The 26,648-nt window shown below is 43.9% G+C and overlaps 1 protein-coding gene across 3 annotated transcripts; it reads left to right on the top strand.

Moving 5' to 3' along the window:
* The first annotated feature begins 129 nt into the window (after positions 1 to 129).
* Positions 130 to 25,362, top strand: LOC125364226 (glyoxylate/hydroxypyruvate reductase B-like). Of its 3 annotated transcripts, none has more exons than XM_048363698.1 (7): positions 131 to 199; positions 5,191 to 5,255; positions 15,010 to 15,433; positions 16,051 to 16,222; positions 20,303 to 20,481; positions 22,947 to 23,043; positions 24,302 to 25,362. In XM_048363698.1, the coding sequence occupies exons 2-7, from the start codon at positions 5,244 to 5,246 to the stop codon at positions 24,456 to 24,458; spliced, it is 1,041 nt and encodes a 346-aa protein (XP_048219655.1). In that variant the 5' UTR covers positions 131 to 199; positions 5,191 to 5,243; the 3' UTR covers positions 24,459 to 25,362. The 3 variants fall into 3 exon arrangements, with proteins under 3 accessions (XP_048219657.1, XP_048219655.1, XP_048219656.1); XM_048363699.1 differs by having other exon boundaries at positions 15,010 to 15,394; XM_048363700.1 differs by lacking the exon at positions 22,947 to 23,043 and having other exon boundaries at positions 130 to 199; positions 24,302 to 24,423.
* Positions 25,363 to 26,648: the final 1,286 nt, after the last annotated feature.

Below are 26,648 nucleotides of genomic sequence, written 5' to 3' on the forward strand. Positions count from 1 at the left end.
CCCCGCTGCACGCCCGAGGCCTGGTCGTCCCCTCAGAGCAGAACCAACGCCTCCCGCGCGGCGGAACCACGGGCGCGCTGACGACATCAACATGCGCCGACGCACACTGCGCGCTGACGACATCCGCGAGCAAATGTCGTAGTGCGCGCTAGCCGTCCAGTGGAGTCCCGCTGCTTCTCGGCATCCGCCTTTCCTTGAGGTGCGAGTCTTCAGCCTGCTCTGCGGAGGCGTTTCCGGTTCCGCTCCCATCTCCCCTCCGATCTCCACCGCCCCCCTCCTCGCGCGCCTTCGGAGTCCCGGAGGCTCTGGCGGAGCGTTTGCACTACCGCAGGTGACGTGCCTGGTGCGGGCCTTCACGAAGGAGGCCGCGGCGCGGCGGGCTGGGCCGTGCTGGCCCGGGGACCCGATCGCCTGAGAGAGCCGTGATCACAGCTCTGAATTCTGAGCCCCTGCGGGTGGGTTGGCCCAGTAGGACCCCAGCCCGCAGCTCGCGGACTACGAGTCTGTGAGTCTGTGTGTCCTCTTCTCAGACAGCTGTTAGCAAGCAGCTCGGTAGCACCAGTGTCCCAAGCCTAGGCACAGACCAAAGTCCCTGAATAGTCTGTCTCAACTAGTTGTTTCGTTTTCTTTTTTTAAAATTATGTTTCTAAAGAGACATTATATAGCTCAGTCTGCCCTCCAACTCTTTGACTTGTCGGCTTTGTGAATGCTGAGAATACAGGCATGGACCATCGTGCCCCGCATTCTGCCTTTGCTCCCCTTTGTGGCTTTTGTTTTCTTTTTTTTTTTTCTTTTCTTTTCTTTTTTTTTGGCCAGTCCTGGACCTTGGGCTCTGGGCCGGAGCACTGTCCCTGGCTTCTTTTTGCTCAAGGCTAGCACTCTGCCACTTGAGTCACAGCGCCACTCCTGGCCATTTTCTGTATATGTGGTGCTGGGGAGTCGAACCCAGGGCTTCTTGTATAGGAGGCAAGCACTCTTGCCACTAGGCCATATTCCCAGCCCTTGTTTTCTTTTTTATTCCTTATTTTTATGACATATATGACAAATTCTTTGGCCCAACTTTAGCCCGGCTCCTGAGTCTACTCCTAGGCCCATCCGTGCACTTCCCTGTAAATCTAGTTTTAGCGAAAGAACTCTGCTAGGTCAGCTAGAATCATCCTGGATCTCTGAGCAGGCTTCTCATCCTCCATGATCCTGCAGGACCGTAGGAGATGTTTGATCTACCTGGCCTCTTAATAAAATCCCTTCTCTCTGAGGTGACCTCCTTCTAGGCATTTTTCCATCATTAAATCTTGTCCTTGCTCTCTAGCTATAAATACCTACTTTGTCCTGCTGTGTAGAGAGTTGAACACCTCCCCGTCCCCTTGCCATAGGATTTGTTGACAGTTGCTGCCATAGTTGACATCTGTTGCAAGAATAGGTTTCCTTCAACTGTCCCTGGCAGCAGCAGTCATCTTGTGAGGACTGAGCTCCCATCCCCATCCCATTAAGTGTACTTGTATATCCATCATCCCATGGCATTGTGATAAAACCGTGTAGGCACTTTGGGAATGTACTCCTGAAAGTCCTTTGCTATCTATTCCAGATAACGTGATCTGATCCTGAGACCAACAATGGCAATGGCTTTTTCACTGGGGCCTATGAATTTTAGCCAAACATTTTCATTCTGGACTATAGCAACAAATATAAGTCCTTTCCATGGAGCAGTCCTATGATTCAATTTGAATATAGGTGGTTGCACCTACTACACTAATTGTGACACTTGTGCACTCTGGAGTATATGCTGATAATATAACATATGGAGACCATTGGCAACAGTCTCCACTGGTAGCATGCATAGTGTCAACCAGCACTATCTATATACTAGCCACTAGGGAAGAAGCTTCCAGTTTAACCCAAACTTGATTACTTTGTATGCTGGAGTTCTGTGGTGTCTTCAGCAATGGGAATCCAGTTCTGGCATGCAGCCATCTGTATTAACACAGGCAGTATTCTATATGGTATGGAGAGCCTCAGGACCCTAGCAGCCAATAACTCATAGGAAGGCAGTTCATGCCTGAAACTAGGGTTTAAATTAACAGTCTAATGGCTTTGAAAACATTTAAAAAATGGAAAGTCAGTTTATTTTAAATCCTTAGCTATTGTTTTAACTAGCATGCTACTTCTGTAGCTATTATTTTCTGGTGGCTGTAATTTTTTTTGAGGGGGGGGTCATTCATGAGGCTTGAACTCTGGGCCTAGGCACTGTCCTTGAGCTCTTCAACTCAAGGCTAGTGCTCTAACACTTTGAGCCACAGCACCACTTCCAGTTTTCTGGTGGTTAATTGGAGCTAAGAGTCTCACAGACTTGTCTTCCCAAGCTGGCTTTGAACCATGGTTCTCAGATTTCAGCCTCCTGAGTAGCTAGGATTATAGGTGTGAGCCACTGGAACCTAGCTGCTGTGATTATTATATCTCCTTAGTAGTTCATATTTCTTGATATTAATTACCCTATATAGGGTATGCATTCTTACTGATCCCCATTTCACCCAGCCAAGTGTTAGAGTCTTTACCTTTCATACCCTCAGGCAGTGAGTAGACCCAATTAGGATGTGCAAGGTGTACCCTAGAAGTTTATCTGCCTTTAGCATGCTTTCTTGCTGGGGAGAGATAGAAACAATGTACTCTCAGCTTTTGTACTTGTTTTGTTCTACCACTGTATTTAAATATTGCTATCTATTATCCTCTGTGTTTGGGGAGTGTTAGGGACTAGGATATGTCCTTTTTGCCTTTGTGTCCATCAGTTCCTATGTGACCTGTTTGTTAGTAGAGGAATAATATATCCACAGTTTAATGTAAGATTTTCTAGAAAAATCATTTTAATGTATCCTCTCTGGTTTCTGAGCTCTCTGGTACAGTGCCATAAAAATTTGGACATGCAGGATTTTATACAATTTTTCTTACCTCTTATAAACAGGTCTAATTGGAGAATAATAGTAAATCTCAGGCTCCTATTTTTGGGCTCAAATTCCTCATAGGCGATTTTTCTAAGGTGTTAAACTTGAAGTTATTGTTCCTGTCCCACAGGTAAGTGATAACACATTCTCCAAGGACAAAGACTGAGCTAATGGTGAACCAGGCCACATTTGTGACTTAAGACTGTTTTAACTATGCAGACCTACCTCACCCTCAGCTCCCAATGCTCCCTATTTAATCTGAAGCCAAGGTCTGGAAGATGTACTTACTGAAAGGCTGTTTTCTCATAGCTGCCATGGAACAAATTTTTCTGTGCCATTCAAAAAAAGAAAAGAAAGAAACTTAAGCTACCACTAATAAATTGGCTATATATATATGTATATGTATATATGTGTATGTATATGTAACCAATTGTAGGCTATTTAAAACTTGTAACTTTTAAATTTAAATATATAAATATGTATATGTATGATAGCCAGACACCAGTAGTTCATGCTTATCACCTTAGCTACTCAGAATGCTGAGATCTGAGGGTTTTGATTCAAAGACAGCCCAGACAGGAAAGTTCACAAAACTGTATCTCCAATTAGCAAAAAATGCTGAAGTAAAGGCATGGCTCAAATGGTAGAATGCCAGCCATGAATAAAAAAGCTGAATTGTAGGGGATGGCTATACCTTTAAGACCTGGGATTGCTTGGCTGCTATCCACTCCTACCTCCTTCTGGGTCCAAAACCGGAAGAGGCAGCCAAACCAGCCCATCCTCTCGTCTGTGAGCACATGTGCCACCATGGCGCCAGCTGTGCCAAGAGGCCGGGCCTTGGGGGACTGTAGTCTCCACCTCTGCAGGAAGTTCCGTGACATCACCGTGATGGACAGTTCATTAGCCAATCGTTAATACCGTTAGTCCCGCCTCTTCCTGCCATCATTACTGTTATATAAACCCCTCCCCTGAATAAAACTTTTGGAAGCCGGTAGTCCATTGGACGGCTCCCCCAAAACCTCCGTGTCCAGTGTCTGCTCTTGAACATAAGGGGGGCTGGGGACGTGGGGGGTTTTGGCGGCTCTATCCTATCTCAGCTTAGCCCCAACCGGGACACGCTCTGGCCTCCCGTGGCTGGCAAGGCGGGAGAAGCGTGTAGGGCTGTCCCCAAAACCAGTGTAGCACGACACTGAATGAGAATAGAGAGCCCCAGGACTGGTATAAAAATTGATAATAAAAAACATGAAGTATGAAGATTATATATCTTAACTGTTGCCTGATTATAAATGACAATAAATATTCTACCATTTATTTTGATGGTACTATGGTTGGAACTTGGGATCTTTCACTTACTAGGCAAATGCTCTATCACTTGAATCATGCCTCAGTCCTAATTCTACCCCTTTAAAAATAAAAATAAGTGAAAGCTCTCATCTTCAGATTATTTATATCTAATATATAAATATACAGTTAAGGATGTAGCACAGCACAGTGATAGAGTGCTTGCCTAATGTACACAATACCCTGTACTACAAAAGAAAAAATACAAATTTTATACACTATTCTTTAGTCCTGCAACCTTGATGAATCACTTGTTACTGGGAATAGGCTTTGGGGTTTTTTTTTTTTTGGCTGATTCCTTTTGATCTTCTATACATATGATCATGCCTTCTTAACAAGAGATAGTACTACTTCTTCCTTCCTAACCTAGATGACTTTTAATTTTGCTTTATTTTTGCCTAAGTGCCTTGGCTAAAGTATCCTATACAGTTGTGAATAGAAGTAGCTAAACCACTTGTTCCTGATCATGGTGGCTGGCCTTGAACTCCCAGTCCCCCTGTCTGAACCTTCTGAATGCTGGGCTTAAAAATAGTCTTTACTCTATTTTTTCCTTTTCTCTCTTACTCTTTTCTCTCTTTTTCCCTTCTTCCTTCCCCTCTGTCTCCCCACGCCTCCATCTTGTGTGGGCTGGCAGTTTGCTTTCCCCCCAATAAACGCCTTTCTGCCTGAAGAAAAAAAAGTCTTTACTTCCTCCTCTTTTGGAGTTCATTCTGTTCTTTGTACTTGATACTGGTGCTTCTGGTTCTAAATATGAGAACACTGTAGTGCCCTGGGCTCAAAGGTCTACAGAGTCTCACCTTTTCCTGGCCAGCAATCAGCTGCCAGAACACTGTCACAGTCACTTATTTGACTTTCATTTTAAAGAAGCTGTTGGAAATTCACTTTATTTTTCTTTCTGCATTCAACTTCCCAGGTGCCTTTAAAAAACAAAATCCTGAACTTAGCGTCTTGGGTCTGCTGAATGCAATGTCAGCGAAGGTAAGCGTGTTCTAAAAAATAATAAAATAAGTAATATCTTACAAGGAAAAAGGCCCTCCTTTTTAAGTATTTGAGCAGATCAAGTTAAATAGCATGAGGATAGTGCATATGGCAGTCAAGAAATGTTAAGCCTAAACTATGCTAGGCAAAGACAAAGCTATAGAAATTCCTTTTTTTCCAAATTTTTATTTTCCATATGGTGCTTTATTATTTTTTATCTTATAAAATTCAAGAGGTCAGTTGAGTTTTCCTTTGCTCTCTGGACATGCCCAGTAATCAGTAGTGTTCACACTGCCCAGAGCAGGATACTTGTCTTCTTGGTCTCATTATGTGGAAATTAGGGAAGAGAAGCAAATGGGATACTGGGAGGTGTTAGGTGCTGTGAAGGAAGAGGACTCAAGAAGGTGAGTCCAGGGTAGCAGCTCCAAGGTTAGAGCTGGTCTTATGAACTTTCAGGCCCTCCCTTGATGATGCTTTGAGGTCATTTCACACAGCCATTGTCTTCTATTTGGCCCATGCTCAGGCTCCTTTTCTAGTCTGTTGTTACAGTAGGTCCAAGTCTGTTGCCTGTGGAGGGAATAAGCAAGAGGCTGAGATGATTTTACTGTTACAGTCTTATTTCTCCCCGCTAGGCCTGACTCTCTCTTAACATTGGAAAATCTCGATCTTTTCCACAGGTAGATACTGGCATGTTACCATGCTCTAGTTCTACAGTGAAACAGATACTGGAAGTGACAGTGACCTGTGACCTGGGCACTCGCAGTGTCAGTAGTGTACACATGCCACCCACCCTTCAATCAGTGCTGGGGGTAGTCAGAAATACAGAAACAAGTGGGCACTGGTGGCTCATGCCTGTAATCCTAGCTACTCAGGAGGATGAGATTTGAGGATTGCAGTTCAAAGGCTTCAGGGTGGCTAAGCCCTGAAGTCAGGAGGTCAGGTCTCTCTGGTGCCATCTTGGCCACACACATGTTGAATTGTAGGGTCTGGCATCTCTTCTTCATGGTGGAGGGAGGGAATTCTGACCCCCAGGTGATGGTTGTGCCTGACTTCCTGGAGACAGGTGTGAGCACTTCCCTTATTGGTGACTGAACCTGTCAGTCCAGTGCTTGGAAATAGGAGCTTCCTATTACCCTGTCCCCTGACTTTACCTTATTTAGGCCCAGACAAGCACTGGTGCCATTGCACCATACCACACATCTCCGTGTTTGCATCCTGTGTTCTGTCTCCTGGCTTATCTCTGGTCAACATGGCGTCCCAAATCAGCTCTTGGAGCTGAATTGGTTTGTTAGTATAGTTTTTGTTTTTTCTTTTGTTGTGCCAGGTCGCACAAGATGGAGTCAGCTCCACTTCCTACAACAATGTCGTTCACTTTCTTCTTTGGTTTATTCCTAGATTTTTTTGTTTTTTACTTTTAGCCTATTACAAATGGAATCATTTTCCTGATTTCCCTCTGTCTGCTCCTTGTTGGTATTCAGAAAAGCTACTGATTTTTGTGGGTTGATTTTATATCCTACTATTTTACCAAAGTTATTTATCAGCTCTATAAGCTTAAGGGTGGAGTCTCTAGGGTTCTTTAGATAAAGGATTATGTCACCTGCAAATAGGGATAGTTTTACTTCTTCCCTTGTTTGGATCCGTTTTATGTCTTCTCTTGCCTTACTGCTCTGGCTAGGAATTCTTGTGTTATTTGCAGTAGAGGAGTAGACATGACATCCATGTCTTGTTCCTGATTTTAAGGAAATAGTTTTAGTTTTTCATTTAGTATCATACTGACTGTAGGTTGGTCATTGTTATGCCAAGTCGCGAAACGACCACCAAGAAGGCCACCGAGACTCAGACATTCCGAAATGCAAAAGCAAGGCAAGACTTTATTCAAGTGGGGCTGCGGCCCGGGCCTTGTCCTACCCACCGACACAGCGGAGGTTAGGAGGGAGCCCCAATCTGTGATTACACAGGGCTTATAAAGGCAAAAAACAAAGTTACAACAATCAGGTGTTCAAGCAAGCAAGATTAGGACACAGGTACAAATCTGATTGGCTCAGGGCTCGAGACATTCTGGGGGCAGTTAGGGTTAAGCATTCCCAGTGGTTAGAGTTCTTGACCGACTGGGCCCTAATAAGCTTGTCCTGGGTTTGCTCACAGGGCCTGCTTATCTCAGGTTCACGTGGTAAAGTGGGGTTTGTGTGGTAAAGTGAGGCCTGACTTCAAAGTCTGGTACTTCATTTCCTCCTTTTCTCTTTGGTACCTTGGGAGCCAATCATGGCTCCATTCTGTCCATTTCAATGGCTTGCATGTCTAGGGGATGATATAGAGGTAAGGCATGGGCCAATAGGGCCCAAAGTAGTAACCAAAGGGCCTGTCACCATTTCTCACAAGTACAGTCTTTGTACCTCAGTTTTGCATGCCTCTAGTTTATCCTGCCTCATCTTCCCAAAAACAACTCTGGTCCCTCGGTTTTAAAGTGGGGGCTGATGGGTGAAGATCATCCATCTTCTGTAACTTCTTCAGGCTGACTCAGGGGCGTTGACCTTACCTAGCCAGGAACCTATAACCTTAGTCTACTTTACCAAGGGACTGCACACATCAAACTGGACAGGACTCCTGCTCATCACACTCAGGAAGTCGCTTATTCAGGTTCGGGTCCAAGTGATCTGGCACATCCCAGTTGCCTGTCGCCAGATCACATAAGTAAGTCTGGCCACCAGGTTCCTAAAGGGGCTTCCTTAGTTGCTAAAATAAAGGGGTCACCTCACTTTGGAGTGAGCTGCCAAAATAATTGGAAAGGCTGGTGAGGGTTAACGTCAACATTAGCCAGGGTAGCAAGGAAAGAAGGCAAAAAGAAAATTATAACAATATTCAGTCTAACTTTCTTTTCTTGAGGCAAAGGCAAAGCGGCTGAGTCGGGTGCTTGGAGACCTCCCATGTTCCATCACGGTAGTCGTTGTCCAGGGCAAAGGGGTCAGCTGGCCTGGCGTGGGAGCAATGGGCACGTGGTGATGCCATCTACCTTGAGGGCAGTGGGAGTAGTCAGTAGAACTACGTAGGGTACCTTCCACCGTGGTTCAGATCAGTCCCCTGATCTGAATAAATGGGGGCTAGGGACAGAAGCAGAATCATATAATGCCTTAAGTTGGGGCCACATATTCTTGTTCATGAGCTGCAAATAATCAAGTTTACACAAAAATTCAGCATCATCCAAATCAGCAAGCAATTCAGTCTGAAGGCTAGGGATAATGGGCAGGGGGTACCCATACATTATTTCAAAAAGAGTAAAGCCAAGCTGATAGGGAGAATTTCTTCCTCTAGGCAGAGCAAAAGGAAGGAGTGACACCCAGTCTGCGCCAGTCTCTAAGGCCTATTTAGTTAAGGTCTCTCTTAGAGTCCAATTCATTCTCTCTACCTGTCCTGAACTCTGGGGTCTATAAGCACACAGTGCAATTTCCAATCCATCCCCAGTGCAGCGGCTATTCCCTGACTTACTTTTGAGACGAAGGCCGGTCCGTTGTCCGACCCAATGGTGGATGGGAAGCCATACCTGGGTAGGATTTCTTCCAGGATCTTCTTAGCCACTACATTCGCGGTCTCATGCTACAAAAACTAGCAAATATTTGTATACAAATTTTCCAGGTTTAATTTCTGTGAAATCTACTTCCCAATACACACCTGGCCTATCCCCACGGAGGCGAGCTCCTTTAGTAACTTGTTGATTGGGGGCATTGGTGAGCTGACAGGCCTTGCAGTTTTTAACAATATCTTCAATAAGTTGATCTCCTTGTGTAATTTTCACTTTGGGGTGTCGGAGCAAGTCCTGCATTCTTTGGGTTCCCATGTGAGAATCTCGGTGGATTCTCTTAAGGATCCCCTTACCCAGCCCTTGTGGCAAGATAAGTTTCCCTTCACAAGTTTTCCACCAGTCATTGTTTCCTTCTCTGTCTGGGGTTTAGTGGGCCATGGGAATTTTCTTTATCCACTCCAAGTCTTCTTGGAAATACTGGGGCACAGGAGGCAAAGCTCGTGGCCCTGGGTCTACTAGAGTCAATACCAATACCTTTGTTCATTTAGAAGCTTGGCCATCTCAGCGAACCCAGGTATCCACAGCCGGCAAAAGCCTGTTGTTGCTGTTCCCAGGAACTCTGACTTGTCTGGCTGATTTAGGCACAGGGATTTTCAGCACAGTCTCTTTACGTGCATCTGACAGCCAACGCTTGCCCTCTCTTAATATGAAGCCCAGATAGGTGACTTCAGGTTTACAAATTTGTGCCTTTTAACATTCTAGTTTGTAAAAGCTTTTTCCTGACTGGCTGGGGAACTGATCTCTGATGACCTTTGCAGGCCTTTAACAGATCTCAATAAGGACACACTCTCAGGTCTACGAGCTTTCTTTCCTGAACAGATGTATCAGCTTAAAATTCTCACTGCCAGTCAGAGCTTTGAGTAGATGTGGGGGGTTGGGATTTTAAACTTTCCTCTCATTTGACAAACTTACCCTTACTACCCACTGTCACAGATGACTGGCAAGTTCCTGCCCAGTAGACAGACATGGGCATTAGTAAGGCATGCTTACGAACTATTCTTCTAGGACTTTCCGGCTTTGATTAACTTTTGAAAGGCCAAACAGGAGTGACTCTAGGATCTGACACCATCTCTGCCATCCAAGCAGTGGCTTACTGCCTCTGGACGCTCTATCTCTTTTGTCCCAGGAGGAGTGACTTTCCACTGGACTTGGACTCAGGGCCTGAGCGCTGTCCCCCAGCTCTCCAGCTCAAGACTAGCACCCTACCACTTTGAGCTCCACACAACTCTGTTCCCAGCACTCTGCTGGCTGATTAGAGACAAGTCTCTCACAGGGACCTTTCTCTGCCCGGGCTGGCTTCGAACTGCAGATTTCAGATCAGTGAGTCTTACAAGAGGCCATTTTACTCCAATTAAAGGCCAAACAGGGTGGTCCACACAGAAGTAGTTTTTAAGCATGCTCTTACCTGGAACTTATTAAGGGCCAATATTAGATCTTGACAAACTTGTAGGAATCACCTGTGCTTCTCTGTGGGCCTGCTGGAAACTGTTACAAAAAACCTACAAAGAAGCTGGAATGGCAATTAAACATTTTGGTAGCCATAATTCTCCTTTTCTCACTTTGCAATAATTATTTAGGACAATTTTACTTCCAAATTTCTTATCTAGAAATGCATTCTTGATTTCCAAAGCCTTTTTACTAACCCAACACATTAGCTTTTATCTGTATTGGAAAAACTGAAGCTCACAGGCATTCTGAAACCAGGTGCCGCCCTTTGCCTACGGACTGCTTGTTTCAAAACAGCCTCTTTTTTTTTTTTTCTTCAGTCCCAGTTACTGCATGGCATGAAGACCTTTGAACTCAAATGACAGTTTTTCCTTAATGCAAGAATTACAATTAGAAATACTTATCCATTCAGCTTTCCAATATATTAGTGAGAAACATTGGGCCATTTTGCCATTCCTTCTTACATACATAGAGTTAATGAGAGTTTACTTCTATCCCCATTAGTTTAATATATATCCTTTACATCCAAATTTCTGACACTCAGCTCTGATTTTTTTAATTAAACATTTTTTTAACTATAGTTCCTCTTTAAAACAATGCAATAATCCTTTAAAGCATTTGGTAATGCCCAAACTTGATGACCATTTGAATTTAAACTTAAACTCACTCAATTTTACATCATACTAACAGTCTTGAACATGTTCACACTCACACACACATACATATTCAAAAGATCTTAAAGCGCGCAGAATAAGTATCGGCTGTACATTTTCCAGTGGCAAGAGGCATCTTACTCCTGCAACACCCAAATTTTAAGACAAAAACCTTTAACAAATGATTTTAGCAATCTCTAGCCTCATTTTCCAGGGCTTGATAGTCTTAGTAAAACATTTTTAGTCTTAGTAAAACATCTTAGCACACCAAATAATTTTCTGCTTAAGAAGGCTGGGTGAGGGCTGGGGATATAGCCTAGGGGCAAGAGTGCCTGCCTCGGATACACGAGGCCCTAGGTTCGATTCCCCAGCACCACATATACAGAAAACGGCCAGAAGCGGCGCTGTGGCTCAAGTGGCAGAGTGCTAGCCTTGAGCGGGAAGAAGCCAGGGACAGTGCTCAGGCCCTGAGTCCAAGGCCCAGGACTGGCCAAAAAAAAAAAAAAAAAAAAGAAGGCTGGGTGGGCGTCCCCCCAGAGTTCTTTTTGCGGACACTCACACTGATTGTGAGCTGTCACCTGTACTTCTCATGCAGGTTTGACACAAAAGAGACTGTCAGACTTATAAACACAGAGACGACAGTGCTGCGTGGTGCGGTCACTCTCTGCCACCTGCGGATGGCTTGGGCTGGCCCTGTGTCGGCCCTGTGTCTGCCCCTGTTGGCAGCGGCTGCAGGTCAGGACTCGGGGCCGACGACTCCATGCCCTGGGCTGCCGGTGCCAGGACTGGTCGGGACCCTCCAGAGTGGAGGGCACAGCTGAAACATTTTAAGAAAGGCCTAACCCAAGCTGGAGTGTCCCTGTCAACTAGTTCCCTCCAGGTGTCTGAGCTATTTCCTTGACCTCCCTCCAGTGAGCTAGGGTGAAATCTAGGGGGCTAGATGGAGGTCCCCAAGATAGAATGTTACCCATAGCTCTGATCAGATGTTTAGTTCAAAAGGCTACAAAAAAACAAACAATACAACACACAGGCCTGAGAATAAGAAAAGTTATGAGTTGGAGATCTCCTAGATTGGCCCACAAGCCTCCTCCTGCTAAGCAGCAGGAGCAGACCTAAGTTGGCCCAACCTCCTGCAAGGGTGCAGGAGGAGTGGACCCAAGTGGACTCAGAGTCTGGGGCGTCCCCCAGTCTCCCCGGGATTATCAAGTAAGCGCATCCGCTTCAACGACCCCTTAAAGAACCCCTTTAAGCAAAAGCAAAACAGACAAACAGACAAATTACAGGACAAGACAAATGAACAGCACTTTTTCCTTACCTTCTGGGGTTTTGGGGGTCTCTGGGGCTATCCCGGACGAGCCCCCAAATGTTGTGCCAAGTTGTGAGACGACCACCAAGAAGGCCACCGAGATTCAGACATTCCGAAATGCAAAAGCAAGGCAAGGCTTTAGTCAAGTGAGCTGCAACTTGGGCCTTGTCCTACCCACAGACACAGCGGAGGTTAGGAGGGAGCCCCAATCTGTGATTACCCAGGGCTTATAAAGGCAAAAAACAAAGTTACAACAATCAGGTGTTCAAGCAAGCAAGATTAGGACACAGGTACAAATCTGATTGGCTCAGGACTCAAGACACTCTGGGGGCAGTTAGAGTTAAGCATTCCCAGTGGTTAGAGTTCTTGACCGACTGGGCCCTAATAAGCTTGTCCTGGGTTTGCTCACAGGGCCTGCTTATCTCAGGTTCACGTGGTAAAGTGGGGTTCGCGTGGTAAAGTGGGGCCTGACTTCAAAGTCTGGCACTTCAAGACAACAAAACGGGGGCTGCCTGAAAATGGGGTCTACTTTTAACTCTTCATTCCCCCCTTCAGTCATATGTAGCATTTATTATGTTGAGGTATGTTTCTTCTTTTCTTAGCTTCTTCAGATCTTTTATCATAAAAGGATATTGGATTTTGTCAAAAGCTTTTCTGCATTTATTGGGATGATCATATGATTTTTGTCATTGGCTCTGTAAATATAGTATATTAGGTATTGATTTAAGGGATTTTTTTGTTAAGTATTGTTACATTGTTGCCTCTGGTAAGTCTTTGCTGTTAAGGCTTTGAAAAGTTTGAAAATGCTTTGAAATCTGCTTTGGTGCGACAGAAGACCAACTTTCATAACTTCCACTTTCACCTAGGTAAGACTAAAGGGCCCTTAGGCTGATAAGATACCTTTGATTAGTTCAAACAGAATCTTTCATTTGCATAATTATGATGAGTGCAAACTTGAGAGGATTGTTGTGATAGTGGCTGGTATACTTGTTCCTTTTTTTCTGTCTTTACAAGTAAGCTATTCAACAATATGAGCTATTGAGACTTATATTCCTTGCTGTCCTCAGGCACTTCTGCTCTAGCCCAAGCCCCTGGTGTTACCATAACTCATGAAGTACTGTTCATCCCTAAATGTTTGTGACTGTTTCTCTGTGGGGTTCTATTTTTTTTTTTTTTTTGTCAGTCCTGGGCTTGGACTCAGGGCCTGAGCACCGTCCCTGGCTTCTTTTTGCTCAAAGCTAGCACTCTGCCACTTGAGCCACAGCGCCACTTCTGGTCATTTTCCATATATGTGGTGCTGGGTAATCGAACCCAGAGCTTCATGTATAAGAAGCAAGCACTCTTGCCACTAGGCCATATTCCCAGCCTGTGTGTGGTTCTATTTTTTAGGGAGTGCTTGATGCTGGCAAAAACTTGGACTTAAAAAGTTAATTACTGGTTCAGTTGAGAGATGGACATGAAATTTTGCCTCCTCTACAGTTTCATACATAAATTATCCTAAAACTTAATGATTTGGGGGGCTGGGAATATGGCCTAGTGGTAAAGTACTCGCCTTGTATACATGAAGCCCTGGGTTTGATTCCCCAGCACTACATATGTAGAAAACAGCCAGAGGTGGTGCTGTGGCTCAAGTGGCAGAGTGCTAGCCTTGAGCAAAAAGAAGCCAGTGACAGGGCTCAGGCCCTGAGTTCAAGCCCCAGGACTGGCAAAACAAAACAAAACAAAACAAAATCTAATGATTTGGGTAATAATCAATGTCACATCATGGCTCTTGAAATCTGGAATTCAGGGGAGGCTCACCAAGTGGTTCTGGCTCAGGGTCTTGAGGCTGCAATTCAGAGGTTGGCTAGAGCTGCTGTCATCTCCATGCCTACACAGCTGTTGGCTGGACTCAGGATGGCTTCCATTTCACCATATGGACCTCTTCACAGGCATCTGCATAGGGTAGCCTCTGAACACTTCGAAGTCTTGCTCCATAGAGACAGACAGAGACAGAGAGGAAAGGTAACTAGCCCAGGACAAGATAGTCTCAGGCTAGCATTTGGAGGTGAAAGGCTGCTCTGGTTCTGGGTTTTAGGTTGTACATAAAGTTCCTTTGTAAATAAAACGCCTTTGTAAATAAAACCCCTTCCCACCTTAAATTGTGCCTCAATGGATTTTTCTTGCTCTCGTAATACAACAGGAGGGGCCAGGAGGGGCCTTGGAGGTCATCTCCAAGGTTAGATCAAGGGCAGAAGTAAAGTGCTGTTAAAAGTGGGAGGAAGGGAATATAGTGAGACATAAGTATGAGGCTCTGGACCTGCCTTCTGCCCCTCAGGTATCTCAGGAACCTATCTAGGAAATGGAAAACTTCTAGTCTAGATTTAGGGAATCTGTGAGAGCAAGTATGCCTGTGGAATTCCCACTGATCTTTCTTTTTTTTTGCCAGTCCTGAGGTTTGAGCTCAGGGTCTGGGCACTATTCCTGAGCTTCTTTTGCTCAAGGCTAGCACTGAGCCACTTGAGCCACAGTGCCACTTCCAACCTTTTCTGTTTATGTGGTGCTGAGGAATCAACCCAGTGCTTCATGCATGCTAGGCAAGCACTCTACCACTAGGCCACATTCCCAGCCCTTGAATGACTTCTTTTTTTGTTTTTTCCTTTTTCTATAAATGTGGTGCTAAGGAATTGAACCCAGTGCTTCATGTATTTGAGGCAGGCACTCTACCACTAGGCCATATTCCCAACCCTCGATTCTTTCTTGACTATGGATATTGTATCTTATGCTCTGCAGGCTGCAGGAGACTTGGCATTGCCTGGAGTTTTGGTGTCAGGGTTTGAAGGACCATATGGCATATGTGAGGATCATCTTGGAGATCTGCAGAAGCACTTCAGCCTCATTACCATGAAAGAGTTTTTGAAGAATAAAACTGAATTCAGTCAGAAGATCCAAGCTATATATATATGGGGTGGAAGGCCAGTGATTAGCCGGGAGCTCCTCCTCAGCCTGCCTTCCCTGAAGCTTATTGCTAGCGCTGGTATAGGTTTGGATCACCTGGACCTGCCGCTCATTGCCAGCTGTGGTGTGAAGGTGGCCAACACCCCAAGTGCAGTATCCAGCCCCACAGCAGACCTGGGGATGGCCCTGTTGCTGGCCTCAGCTCGCAGAGTAGTAGAAGGTAAGAATCCTTGTTGTGGGTTTTTCAACTCTTCAGATGGCAAGTCCTTAATAATCCACATGTGAAAATAATTTTAAAGTACACAAATAGGTCTCTTCAAATAGCATGTCTTTTTTCTGGTCCTGACTTCTTTATATGGATATGAAGATCTTTGCTTTACCAGGAATTAGAGTCATTTTCATTTGTGTGCATCTTCTGTCACTGTCCACGACTTAGGGGAAATTCAATCCAAAGTAGTCTGTGATAGCAGTGGGTTTTGCCACCAACCTTCACACACACATGTAAGGGGAGGTCACTGTCAACACAGTGGAGGTTCCCCCACTAGGACTCTGGAAGCCACCTCTCAGAAAGGTATTTCCAAAGGAAATATCTGGTATGCAGGAGTCTGAGTAAAGGAGTAAGAACCAGGCTGTTTTTACTTCTGACTGGTCAACAAATGTACCCCAAAACAGATTATCATACCAGAAAGATTTCTATTTTAAAGTAGTCCCTGAAAAGGGTGTGGTTTTGTTTTGAGGAAGCTCCTGTTTATTCTTCTGTGCCAAAGCACAGAAGAGTAAGAATGCACATGGTCTGCAGGACTCTAACCTGGCTCTCTGTCCAAAGTCTTCTTGCTTTGGTGCTCTTTCCCCAGCTCATTCTGCTGTGTGTTTCAGGTCACCAGCTGGCTGTTTCACCATGCACAGAAGACTTCCCTACAAACTGGATGGGGCAAGAAGTGTCTGGTGCCACTCTGGGGATAGTTGGCATGGGCACCATTGGCTATAAGATTGCTCAAAGGGCCAAAGCATTTGAAATGAAGATTCTGTATCACAACAGGAACCGTAGGTAAGACTCAGAAAGTAGAATCTGGATTGATTTAGCAGCACTTTGGCCACTGTTTCGTTCAGCATAGCCAGTGTTTGTCTTCAGTGTCTATGAAGCCATATTCTTCTTCTCTAAGAGGGACTTGTGGAGACTTAGTCTAGGTATTCTGACAATTCCCTGGAAATGTGGTCCAACTTATTCTTTTCTTTGAAAATATTTTATTGTTATCATAGAGGTGATGTACAGAGGGGTTACAGATACATAAGACAGGCAAAGAGTTCATGTCTTTTTGGACAATGACACCCCTTCCCTCATTCTCTCCCAGTTTTTCGCTCCCATCCCTACCCACAAGTTGTATGGTTCATTTTCAACATAGTGCTTAGTGAGTACCACTGCTGAATTTGTTCACCATTTCTGTGCCCCTCTTACCCTCCCAAGGACAGATAACTGAACAAACAAGTCAAAAAGAAAACAACTCCATTTACTGGAGTTCATCTCAATAAATATTATTTTATGTAATCACATAGGCATTGCATCTTTGTGTTCTTCCTCTAAGAATATCCTCCTTTGGTTTCACTGTGTGTGAATGCCTGGAGTCCTGTATAATTTATCATGTCCTGTCATATTTTAGATCTTGCTTCCTTATATGAGAGAAAATATGTGCTGTTTGTCTCTCTGAGTTTGGCTTACCTCACTTAACATGGTCTGACTTCTTGTGTAGTAAATTTCAACAGAAATAAAAAGCTTTTTTAACTCACTTACCCAGTGAGTTCTTTGAATTTCCAAACTGACTTTTTGATGCCAAGAGATATATCCACACTCACTGAGCTGCAATTAGTACTATGGTGTATGCAAGGTTTGTTAGGTTTTCTTTGTAAGGTTTCTGAGGCCTGATCAGTTCTCTAGCCTCCTCTGGACTGTCTATCAGAACCTGTAGCATGTTTGTGGGTATCTTAGTACTCCTGCTTAAAAAGACCCAAACAGACAAGTGGCCTATAAACTTTTGACTTCAGAGTCTCCCACCTCTACTGGTCCTCTGTGTACCATCCAGCTTAGGTACTTCACAGGCTTATCACTGTCAAGGTCCAAGCTGACCTCTGAACTTTCCCCCCAACTTATATTACCTCCCTTAGTGCACCCCATTTCTGTATATGGTCCCCGTCCAGTTCGCCCCTCAGGATCTCATCCTTTCATGATCCAGCTCCTTATCCTAGCGACCCATCTACAAAGCAGTTCACTAACCATTCTGGTTAGGCTGCCTTCTCCCCTTACCCGAACATAGCACCCTGTCCTCTGCTGAGCATAGGATCATCCATGCCTTATCTGGACATAGCATCCTCATCTCTCACCTGGATACAGTACCCTTGTCACTTACACCCTCTACAGTCCAGCAACACAGGCTATTCACAGTCCTTTTTTGTTGTTGTTGTTGTTTGTTTGTTTGTTTTTGGTGCCAGTTCTGGGGCTGAAACTCAGGGCTTAAGCACTATCCTTGAGTGTTTTTTTTTTTTCTCTCTCAACTACTTGAGCCACATCTCCACTTCTGGCTTTTTGGTTGCTAATTGAAAATAAGAATCTCATGGACTTTCCTCCCTGTCTGGCTTCAAACCTCAATTCTCAAGTCTTAGTCTCCTAAGTAGTTATGATAGTAGGCATGAACCACTGGCTTCTGACTCCTCTTATCCTTCTAATAGCTTCAGTTGCACATAGGATAAAAAGGTTCATTAGAGCCCCTGTGAGGCCCTGTATGACATGTTGTTTGTATCTCCTAGTTTCTTCATGTCTCAGGACTTCATTTCATTTTTTTTTCTCTTTTTGTTGGTTGTAGGGCTTGACCTCAGTGCCTGGGTGCTGTCCTTGAGTTCTTTTGCTCAATGCTAGCACTCTACCACTTTAAGCCACAGTGCCACTTCTAGTTTTCTGGTGGTATTTGAAGATAAGACTCTTCCAGACTTCTCTGCCCAGGCTGGCTTTGAACTCAGCCTCCTTAGTAGCTAGGATGATAGGCATGAGCCACCAGCACCCGGCCTAATATATATATATATATATATATATATATATATATATATTTTTTTTTTTTTTTTTTTTTGCCAGTCCTGGGCCTTGGACTCAGGGCCTGAGCACCATCTCTGGCTTCTTCCCACTCAAGGCTAGCACTCTGCCACCTGAGCCACAGCGCCCCTTCTGGCCATTTTCCATATATGTGGTGCTGGCTTCATGTGTAGGAGGCAAGCACTCTTGCCACTAGGCCATATTCCCAGCTCCGGCCTAATATTTTTAAGATGAAATGTGTCTTATGTTTATTTTATATGTGGTCAATACTTTAAAAATACAATTTAGAAAAGTACTAAAAGCTTGTATTTTCATATATTAACTCATTAAGCCAAATAACTACCACAGTTGAGAAGCAGTGGCAGATCTACCATGAGGTACCATTGCTTGATATTAAGTAATCATAGAAAATGTCATTACCAATTCAAGGGTCGGTATTGGAGGCTACAATTATTTTCTTAATGAGTCTCATGTATCCCTTGGTCCCTGATCAAAATATACAGTTCCGTGGATTTCATGTTCTTCCTATCAGTTAGCTCACCTTGCTTCTCTGTCCTCACAGACTTTCTGGATGTTTCCAGTACTGTCCTGCCTGGCCCACAGCCTTTCTCTAACTGGAATCCCCTCACTTGTCCCTTCTTAGAGATACCTGTCCTGACCTTTTTACAAAACAGGCCCAACCCTCTTTTTCTCGAGGCCACTTGAATGGGGTCCTCATGGGAAACTTGTTTGCTTATCTTTCCCTGTGAAGGTCTTGTACATTGTCACTGCTATTTCTGGCACCTAGAACAGGGATGGCACTCAGGGAAATCTCACTCAGTACTCATTAAGCAAATGAATAGATTTATGGCCTTACAAAAATTTGTAGAAAAATTATTTTAGCTGCCATTTGTAGAGGCATGGTGAACTTGGTGTTTCTACATCAGTATTTGCCCCCTAACTTTTTCTTTTTTTCCCCTAAGTTTTTCAGTTACTATCTTTGCACACAGAAAATGAAGAGTCATAATACTGTTGGCTTTCAGTATCTCGAAACTGTCAAAACTAAGGTAGCAATGTGGGCCAGGAATTTGGGGGAACAGGGTAAGTTGAGCATCTTTCTTCCCTCCAGACTACCTGGCCAGAGAGGTGTTAGAGCAGAATTCATGTAATTTTGTGTTTCATACTTGTAAGAGAGTTGGCCACCCAAGTACGCTGTGAACCCCTGGACCTTAGGTTTTCTGTTGAATTATCAGTTGTCTTGGGAGTGACCAGAGCAGGAATTAGATTTGACTAAAAACAAAAAACACAATCCTGGACTCACATACTTTGATTCTTCTTTCTGTCCAACTGATAACATTCTAATACATTTCCTGTTTATTTGGTGTCTGTTGCTTAGAATCTCATATTCTTGCTTAGCCCCTTATCTGCTTGAAGCAGGTCTTGGTGTACTATATGCTGAAGTACTGTCCAGGTACAGGACTCAAGGGCCAGAGATAGAAGTTCCTATGCTCAAGGGGCTGCAGTCTGGAGGTCCTACAGATGCTGGGCAAACAGGAGTTCGTTTTGAGAATTTCCAATGCTGATCCAGGCCTTCTTGTCCCAGCTGGGGAGGCTACCCAATGTGAAGTGACCCTGACCCCCAACAGATTCCTTCTATGCCAGCTATATTTCTGATGAAAATGTGATTTTCTTTTCTTTTACTATCCTTATTAGCACAAATTAACTATTTGTGTGTATGTGTGTGCTGGACCTAGGGCTTAAACTCAGGGCTTGTCCCTAAGCGTTTTGTGTCCAAGGCTAGTGATCTATCATTTGAGTCTCAGTTCCACTTCCAGCTTTTTTCTGGGTAGTTAATTGGAGATAAGCAGGCTTTCCTTCCCCAGGCTGGCTTCAAACTGCAATCCTCAGATCTCAGCCTCCTGAGTAGCTAGGATTACAGGAATGAGTTTACCAGTCCCTGACTTTTTGCATAAATTAATTATACAAAGAATTTTCATTGTTATATTTTCATGTATGCATATAATGTACTTTGATCAAAATTCATCCTCAAGAACATGATTTTCCTCATAGGAAGATGGAGGAGGAGGAAGCAGTTGGGGCTACTTACTGTGAGAGGCTGGATGACCTGCTGCAGCAGTCTGACTTTGTGATACTGGTCTTGAGCCTGACGCCCCAGACCCAGGGACTGATTGGGAGAAGGGAGCTGCGGCTGATGAAGCCAAGCGCTGTGCTCATCAACATTGGCAGAGGTATAGCACCATTCTGTCTGAAGACAGCATGGCTGGGAAACAAGGCCAGAGGAGCCTCCAGTTCTGCCTTTGGCATTTCTTGACACACACACACACACACACCCCACCGTTTTGTTTTTTTTTTACCTGCATGGCTGCCAAGATTTTTTTTTTTAATTTGCATACCTTCGGTCCTTTATTTCCATTACTTAGAAATACATTACTTGGAAAACGATCACAAATTCAATATGTGATTGATGGCTGCCAAGATTTTTTAAAACTCTACTTAGATTGTTAACAGGTGAATGAAGGAAATTTTATATTTTATTTAAAAATAGCTCTGATTTTAGTTTTTATATTACTTTGGGCCTCAACTTACTTATGGGACGTTTTATTTGTTCAGGTTGAGATGTGTCACAGTGTAATTCTTTGGGGGTAATTAAACTTATGGGAATGAATTTTCCGAGTGGTCACTGTCAAAAAAGATTCAGTGTTACTTTGGCTCCAGGGCACTTACATGTCTGGAAGGAGAAGACCCTGTACTGTAAACAGATATTATGGTGGGACGGCTGTGGCATTTAGTTTTTTTTAGTTTTTTTTTGCCAGTCCTGGGCCTTGAACTCAGGGCCTGAGCACTGTCCCTGGCTTCTTGCTCAAGGCTAGCACTCTGCCACTTGAGCCACAGCGCCCCCTCTGGCCATTTTCTGTATATGTGGTGCTGGGGAATTGAACCCAGGGCTTCATGTATACCAGGCAAGCGCTCTTGCCACTAGGCCACCTTCCCAGCCCGGCTGTGGCATTTAGAAAGAGAGATGAAGGCCTCTTGAGCCAGTGTAGTGGTGCATGAGAAGACGAAGCTAAAGACAGGTATCCAGCCAGTGTGATTTTACTTTGTGGGGAGACAGAGGACACAGCGTGAGGCTTGTCACTGCTAACAACCTGTGTGCTCTCATTTGTGAGGTCTCTCATTTGTGTAAAATGAAACCCCCTGGGGTATGGTAATGTTTTGAGAGTTGTATGAAAATCCGTAATAATGTAATAGTACACATTATATGCTTTCAAAAAACATTGTGGCTGGATAAGCATGGTATTAAAAAAACAGACATGAGAATACATCTGGTGATCTGTCACCCTTCCTTCAACAGGTCAGGTCACCCAGCAGCCTGTTGGGCAAGTGAAGGGACACTAGTCCTGACCTTGGAGCAGTGGCTCTACGACAGCTGGCAGACAGGCTTGTGGATTTCTTACCAAATCTCAGCCTCCTCTGCTCAAACATCATGCTGTTTTTTTGTTTTGTTTTATTTTATAGGTCAACTCCAACATTTTTATTATTTCAAAGAAAGAAAAGACCAGGTTTTGTTCTTTTTTTTTCAGTAAAGACAAATTTCCACAGTTTTGCAAGTTAGGTAATGTATTTAATATCTTATTTTTAATGTATTATTATATTGAAATCATGCTGTTTTATTTGAAGATATGCATGCATTGCTTGCATTGCTTCGGGTTGTTTAAGCAAGAAATGTGAATTGAGGGCCTTCTGTAGGCAATCCACATGCTGTTCCACTATGACATATCTCCAGCCCTTATTTAGTTTTTGCTTGTTTGTTGTTGTTTTGTGCCAGTCCTGGGGCTTGAACTCAAGACCTGGTCACTGTCCCTGATCTTTTGTGCTAAAGTTCCACTTCTGGCTTTTTGGTGGCTAATTGGAGATAAGCATCTCATGGACTTTCCTGCTCAGGTGGCTTCAAACCACAACCCTCAGATCTCAGCCTTCTCAGTAACTAGTAGGATTCTATGTGTGAGCCACCAGCTCTTTTTTAGTTTATAAATGCAAGCGTAAAAGTACTGCTGGAACCTCTATTTCCTCATTCAAACCCTATGGTGGAGTTTGAGGGAAGATATAGACCCAGGTCAGGCAAGAGCTCAGATCCAGGAATGATGGTGGACAAGTTTGTAACCTGTGAGCTTTAGTTTCCTCACCTGCATTATGAGTCAACCTTGGGGGGTTACCTGAGAGTTTATAGAGAATGCACATGGAGGGCTCGGTTTTCTTACTAGCGTAGTTTGGGCCTAGTTTTGTTATGGATACATAAGGCCTTGTAAAGGTCATACATTCAGACTTTGGATATCTTTTTTTTTCTTTAATTTTTATTATCAAACTGATGTACAGAGAGGTTACAGTTTCATACGTTAGGCATTGGATACATTTCTTGTACTGTTTGTTACCTTGTCTTTCCCTTCCCCCCCACCCCCCTAGGTGTTCAGTTCACTTACACCAAACAGTTTTGCAAGTATTGCTTTTGTAGTTGTTTGTCTTTTTTTACCCTGTGTCTCTCAAATTTGGTATTCCCTTTCAATTTCCTGCATCAGACTTTGGATATCTTTAAACATGTTACTGAGAGAAAGTGAAGATGTGTATTTGAAACTACAGCTAATGTGACCAGAAGTTCTTTCATTTGTGTTGATAACAGGGTTGTATTTCAATTCAGGTCTGGTAGTTGACCAGGATGCTCTGGCAGAAGCTCTGAAGAATGAGGTCATTAAAGCCGCAGCACTAGATGTGACATACCCAGAGCCCCTGCCAAGGTAACAGGACTAGATGAAACTCATGTCTGCCCTGATGAAAGGGTGTCAGCTGCTTCTGCTGGCCTAGCAGCTATATCCTCTCAGCCTAGAACTGAGGAATGTTGCCTTTGCCAGCCCACCCTGTCAGGTGTAGCAGACTTCGCTGCTACTAGTTAGCATTTCTCAGATGCTAGATCTCAAGTGCTCAGAATCCCAGATGTGCACACCCACAGGTTCTCATTCCAGGGATCAGGCAACCTCACATTCATGTCCTGGCACCAGGGGGTGGAGTTAGCTATTCTCTTTCTCAAGCCTTCATGTCTTTACTGTATTTCTCCATCATAGTACATTTGATGCTAAATATTCATACAACATTTGACTACAGCCATGCAAATACAGCAGTTTAGATCTTAAGCTCCTGTGGAAATATATTCTTTCTGTTGTTTCTTTAGCAGTCCTGGGGTTTGCACTCTGGTCCTTGTGATTGTTATGTAAACACTATAACATTTAAATCATGCCCCCCCCTTTGCTTTTATTTTTCAAATTGACTCTTTTGCCTGGACCTAGCCTTGGACCTAGCTACTACCATTATCTGGGATTATAGGCATATTCTAACACACATGCACACAGACACATGCAGGTGCTGTCCCTTAGGCTTTTTCACTTAAGGCTGATGTTCTACTACTTGAGTCACAGCTCCACTTCTGCTTTTTCAGGTTAATTGGAGATAAGAGTCTCAAGGACTTTCCTGCCTGGGCTAGCTTAGAATTTATGATCCTTAGATCTTAGCCCCCTGAGTGGCTAGGACTATAAATGTGAGCCACCAGTACCAGCCCAGGCTGACTTCTTATCCCTTGCCTTTCTCTTGGAAGAGCGTTTCCTTTAATCAATGAATTCTAGTTAAGAAGATTTTTCTTCTGAATGCCACTCCCTGCTAAAAGTGAATTCAGCTTGTGCCATGATGGCCAGACCAGCACCTTTGCTGGTTAGACCAACCCAAAGCCTTTTGCTGTCTTGGGGGCAGTGTGTCTAATATTACCACCATGAATAGTGCTGTTTGTGCTAATGGTCTGTTTGCAGTTAAGGTATACATCTAGAACCCCAAACCCCTAGTCTCCCAGATTAGGGTGAGTGGTGGTTGTTACACATAGGTGCAGCTCAGTGTGAGTGCACCTGAGTCCTGCCGTATCTCAAGGTTGTATTTCCTGGGAATGAAACCAGAGTATGAGGTTAAGGAGACCAAACCTCTCCTAACAGTTTTCTTCATCCTGTATTTCAGGGAGCATCCTTTGTTGAAATTGAAGAATATCATTCTGACGCCTCATATCGGGAGTGCAACTCATCAAGCCAGGCGACAAATGATGGAAAATTTGGTTGGAAGCATCCTGGCTTCTCTCAGTGACCTTCCCATTCCTAATGAAGTGGTACTTAAATGATTCATGGAACTGAGAATCCACTGGGATGAAAACATGGCAGATTACAATGGGAAAAAGTTGTAGTTTTGAATATTTTGTATGATAGACCCATCATGTAATTAGTTTAATACTGTTGCGGTGGAAGTGCTTTAATAACAATAATAATAAACTGAGCACTGTGGTTCACACTTGTAATCCTAGCTACTCAGGAGGCTGAGATCAGAAGATGGTGGTTTTTGGCCAGAATGGGCAGAAGTTCTCAAAACCCCCATTCAGCAGTAAAAGCTGGATGTGTAAGCTTATCATTCCAGATACAGTGTAAAGCATAAGTAGGAGGATTGTGGCCAAATGGGCCCAGGCCAAAACTAAACCCTTTCTCAAAAATAACTAAAGAAAAAAGGTTCTAGGCATAGCCCAGGTGATATAGTGCTTGTCTAGTAAGTGTGATTCTGAGTTCAAATTCTAGTACTGCCAAAAAAGAACAGTAATAATAGAATTTTCACTGCTTTACTTCTGTTATCTCACCTCATCCTCAAGGCAGCTCCTGAGTGAAGTTCAATTGTTACCCTTCTATAGGTTCAGCCTTCAAACAGATTTAAGTGAAAACTCTAGGCTTGGGTTTTATTTGGATTTGGATAAAACCTCTGTGTTACATCTGCAAATTTTCTGGTTGACTACGTTTACTTCCATCTTGTTAAATTTTTTTCTTTCTTTTGATATGGAGTCTTGCTGTGCAATTCAGATGGGCCTCTAATTTAGGATCCTGCAGCTTCAGCCTTAGTTCTAAGCACTGAGATTGCAGGTGTGTGCCATCATGTCCCTGCTTTGCTAAAATACTGGTCACTTCCTAGATTACATAATCTCCCAGATATTAGAATCAATATTCATTTATTTCAGTCATTCAATAAATAACTGTTGAGAACTTTCTCTGTCTCAATTTTTGTTCTCAGTGCCTGTCTATCACAAGAAAGAAAATGCAGTCCTTGGCTAGGGAAGGGGCAGGGGCATACTTTCTAGTGGGAAAGACAAACAGTAAAATTGTCCTGCCAACTGGTAAGGGGTAAGAGGAGAGGGAAAAGTCCAAGAAGTGCTTGGGATAGGTCTACCTTCAGGAATTGCTAGTAATGGTACTGATTATGGTTCAGGATGAGTATACCTACTTTTGGAGGAGTCTGTTACCTTTTATCTGGATAGGCTGGTAAGGAAATATTGGAAGGGGGAAATTACAACAGGCAGAAAAAAAGTCACTGGCAGACAGTGGGGCACTTCCAGGCAGGCTTTCCTTGTCTGTGCAGCCCAGGAAAGTTCTCATACTCCCTCTTATTATTACCTGTGCAGTGCATCCTGTTTATTTTGTATATTTAAATACATATTTTAAATTTTATTAATACTTGTACAAAAGGGTCTCAGTTAGGTTATAGGTCTCAAGTCAGGTTATAAGTACAGGCATCTTGATCAATGTCATCCTTCCATTATTCTTCTCCATCTCTCCCCACCTCATCTCTACCGTTGTTACATAGTTCAATCTCTGTCTAATCTACATTGAACATAATGACCCTAGTTGCTGACCCTCCCTCCATTACGGTGCCCTCTCTTCTTGACCCCACAACATGTTTCAGCTTCCTGGTATTCATTCTGTTCTGAGGAGTTATATCATTGGACTCCTTTCCTCAGTGTACCAACCTTTACAGTTTGTGTGTATACACCAGTTTGTGTGTATACACATAAAACCCTGTTTTCATGTATATTTGTATTTCAGGTTTAACTTCCACATATGAGAGAAAATATGTCCTATAATGGGTAAAAATATAAAATCTGTGTATATGAGCATGTTGCATGATCTTTTTTTTTTTGCCAGTACTGGGGCTTGACCTCTGGGCCTCATGTTCCCCATGGCTTTTTGCTCAAGGCAGGCATGCAAACACACTTGGACCTCTGCTTCTGGCTATGTGGTGATTGAATCGAAATAAAAGTCTTGCAGATTGTCTGCTCAGGCTGGCTTCGAACTGGGACCCTGAGTGGCTAGGATTTGAGAAGTGAGGCACTGGTTCCTGGCTCCATGACCTGTTCTAAAAACACTGCACAAGGCCCGAGTGAGTGAAGCACAGGGCCACCTGCCTCACACCACCAGCCACCGCCCTGCCTTGCCAGTCCAGTCGTCGCCCCGCCCCCCCGCACGGATGGCCGAGGCCCCGCCCACAGCCGCGGACG

The sequence above is a fragment of the Perognathus longimembris genome, chromosome 15, assembly GCF_023159225.1.
Source record: "Perognathus longimembris pacificus isolate PPM17 chromosome 15, ASM2315922v1, whole genome shotgun sequence".
NCBI classification, from domain to species: domain Eukaryota; kingdom Metazoa; phylum Chordata; class Mammalia; order Rodentia; family Heteromyidae; genus Perognathus; species Perognathus longimembris.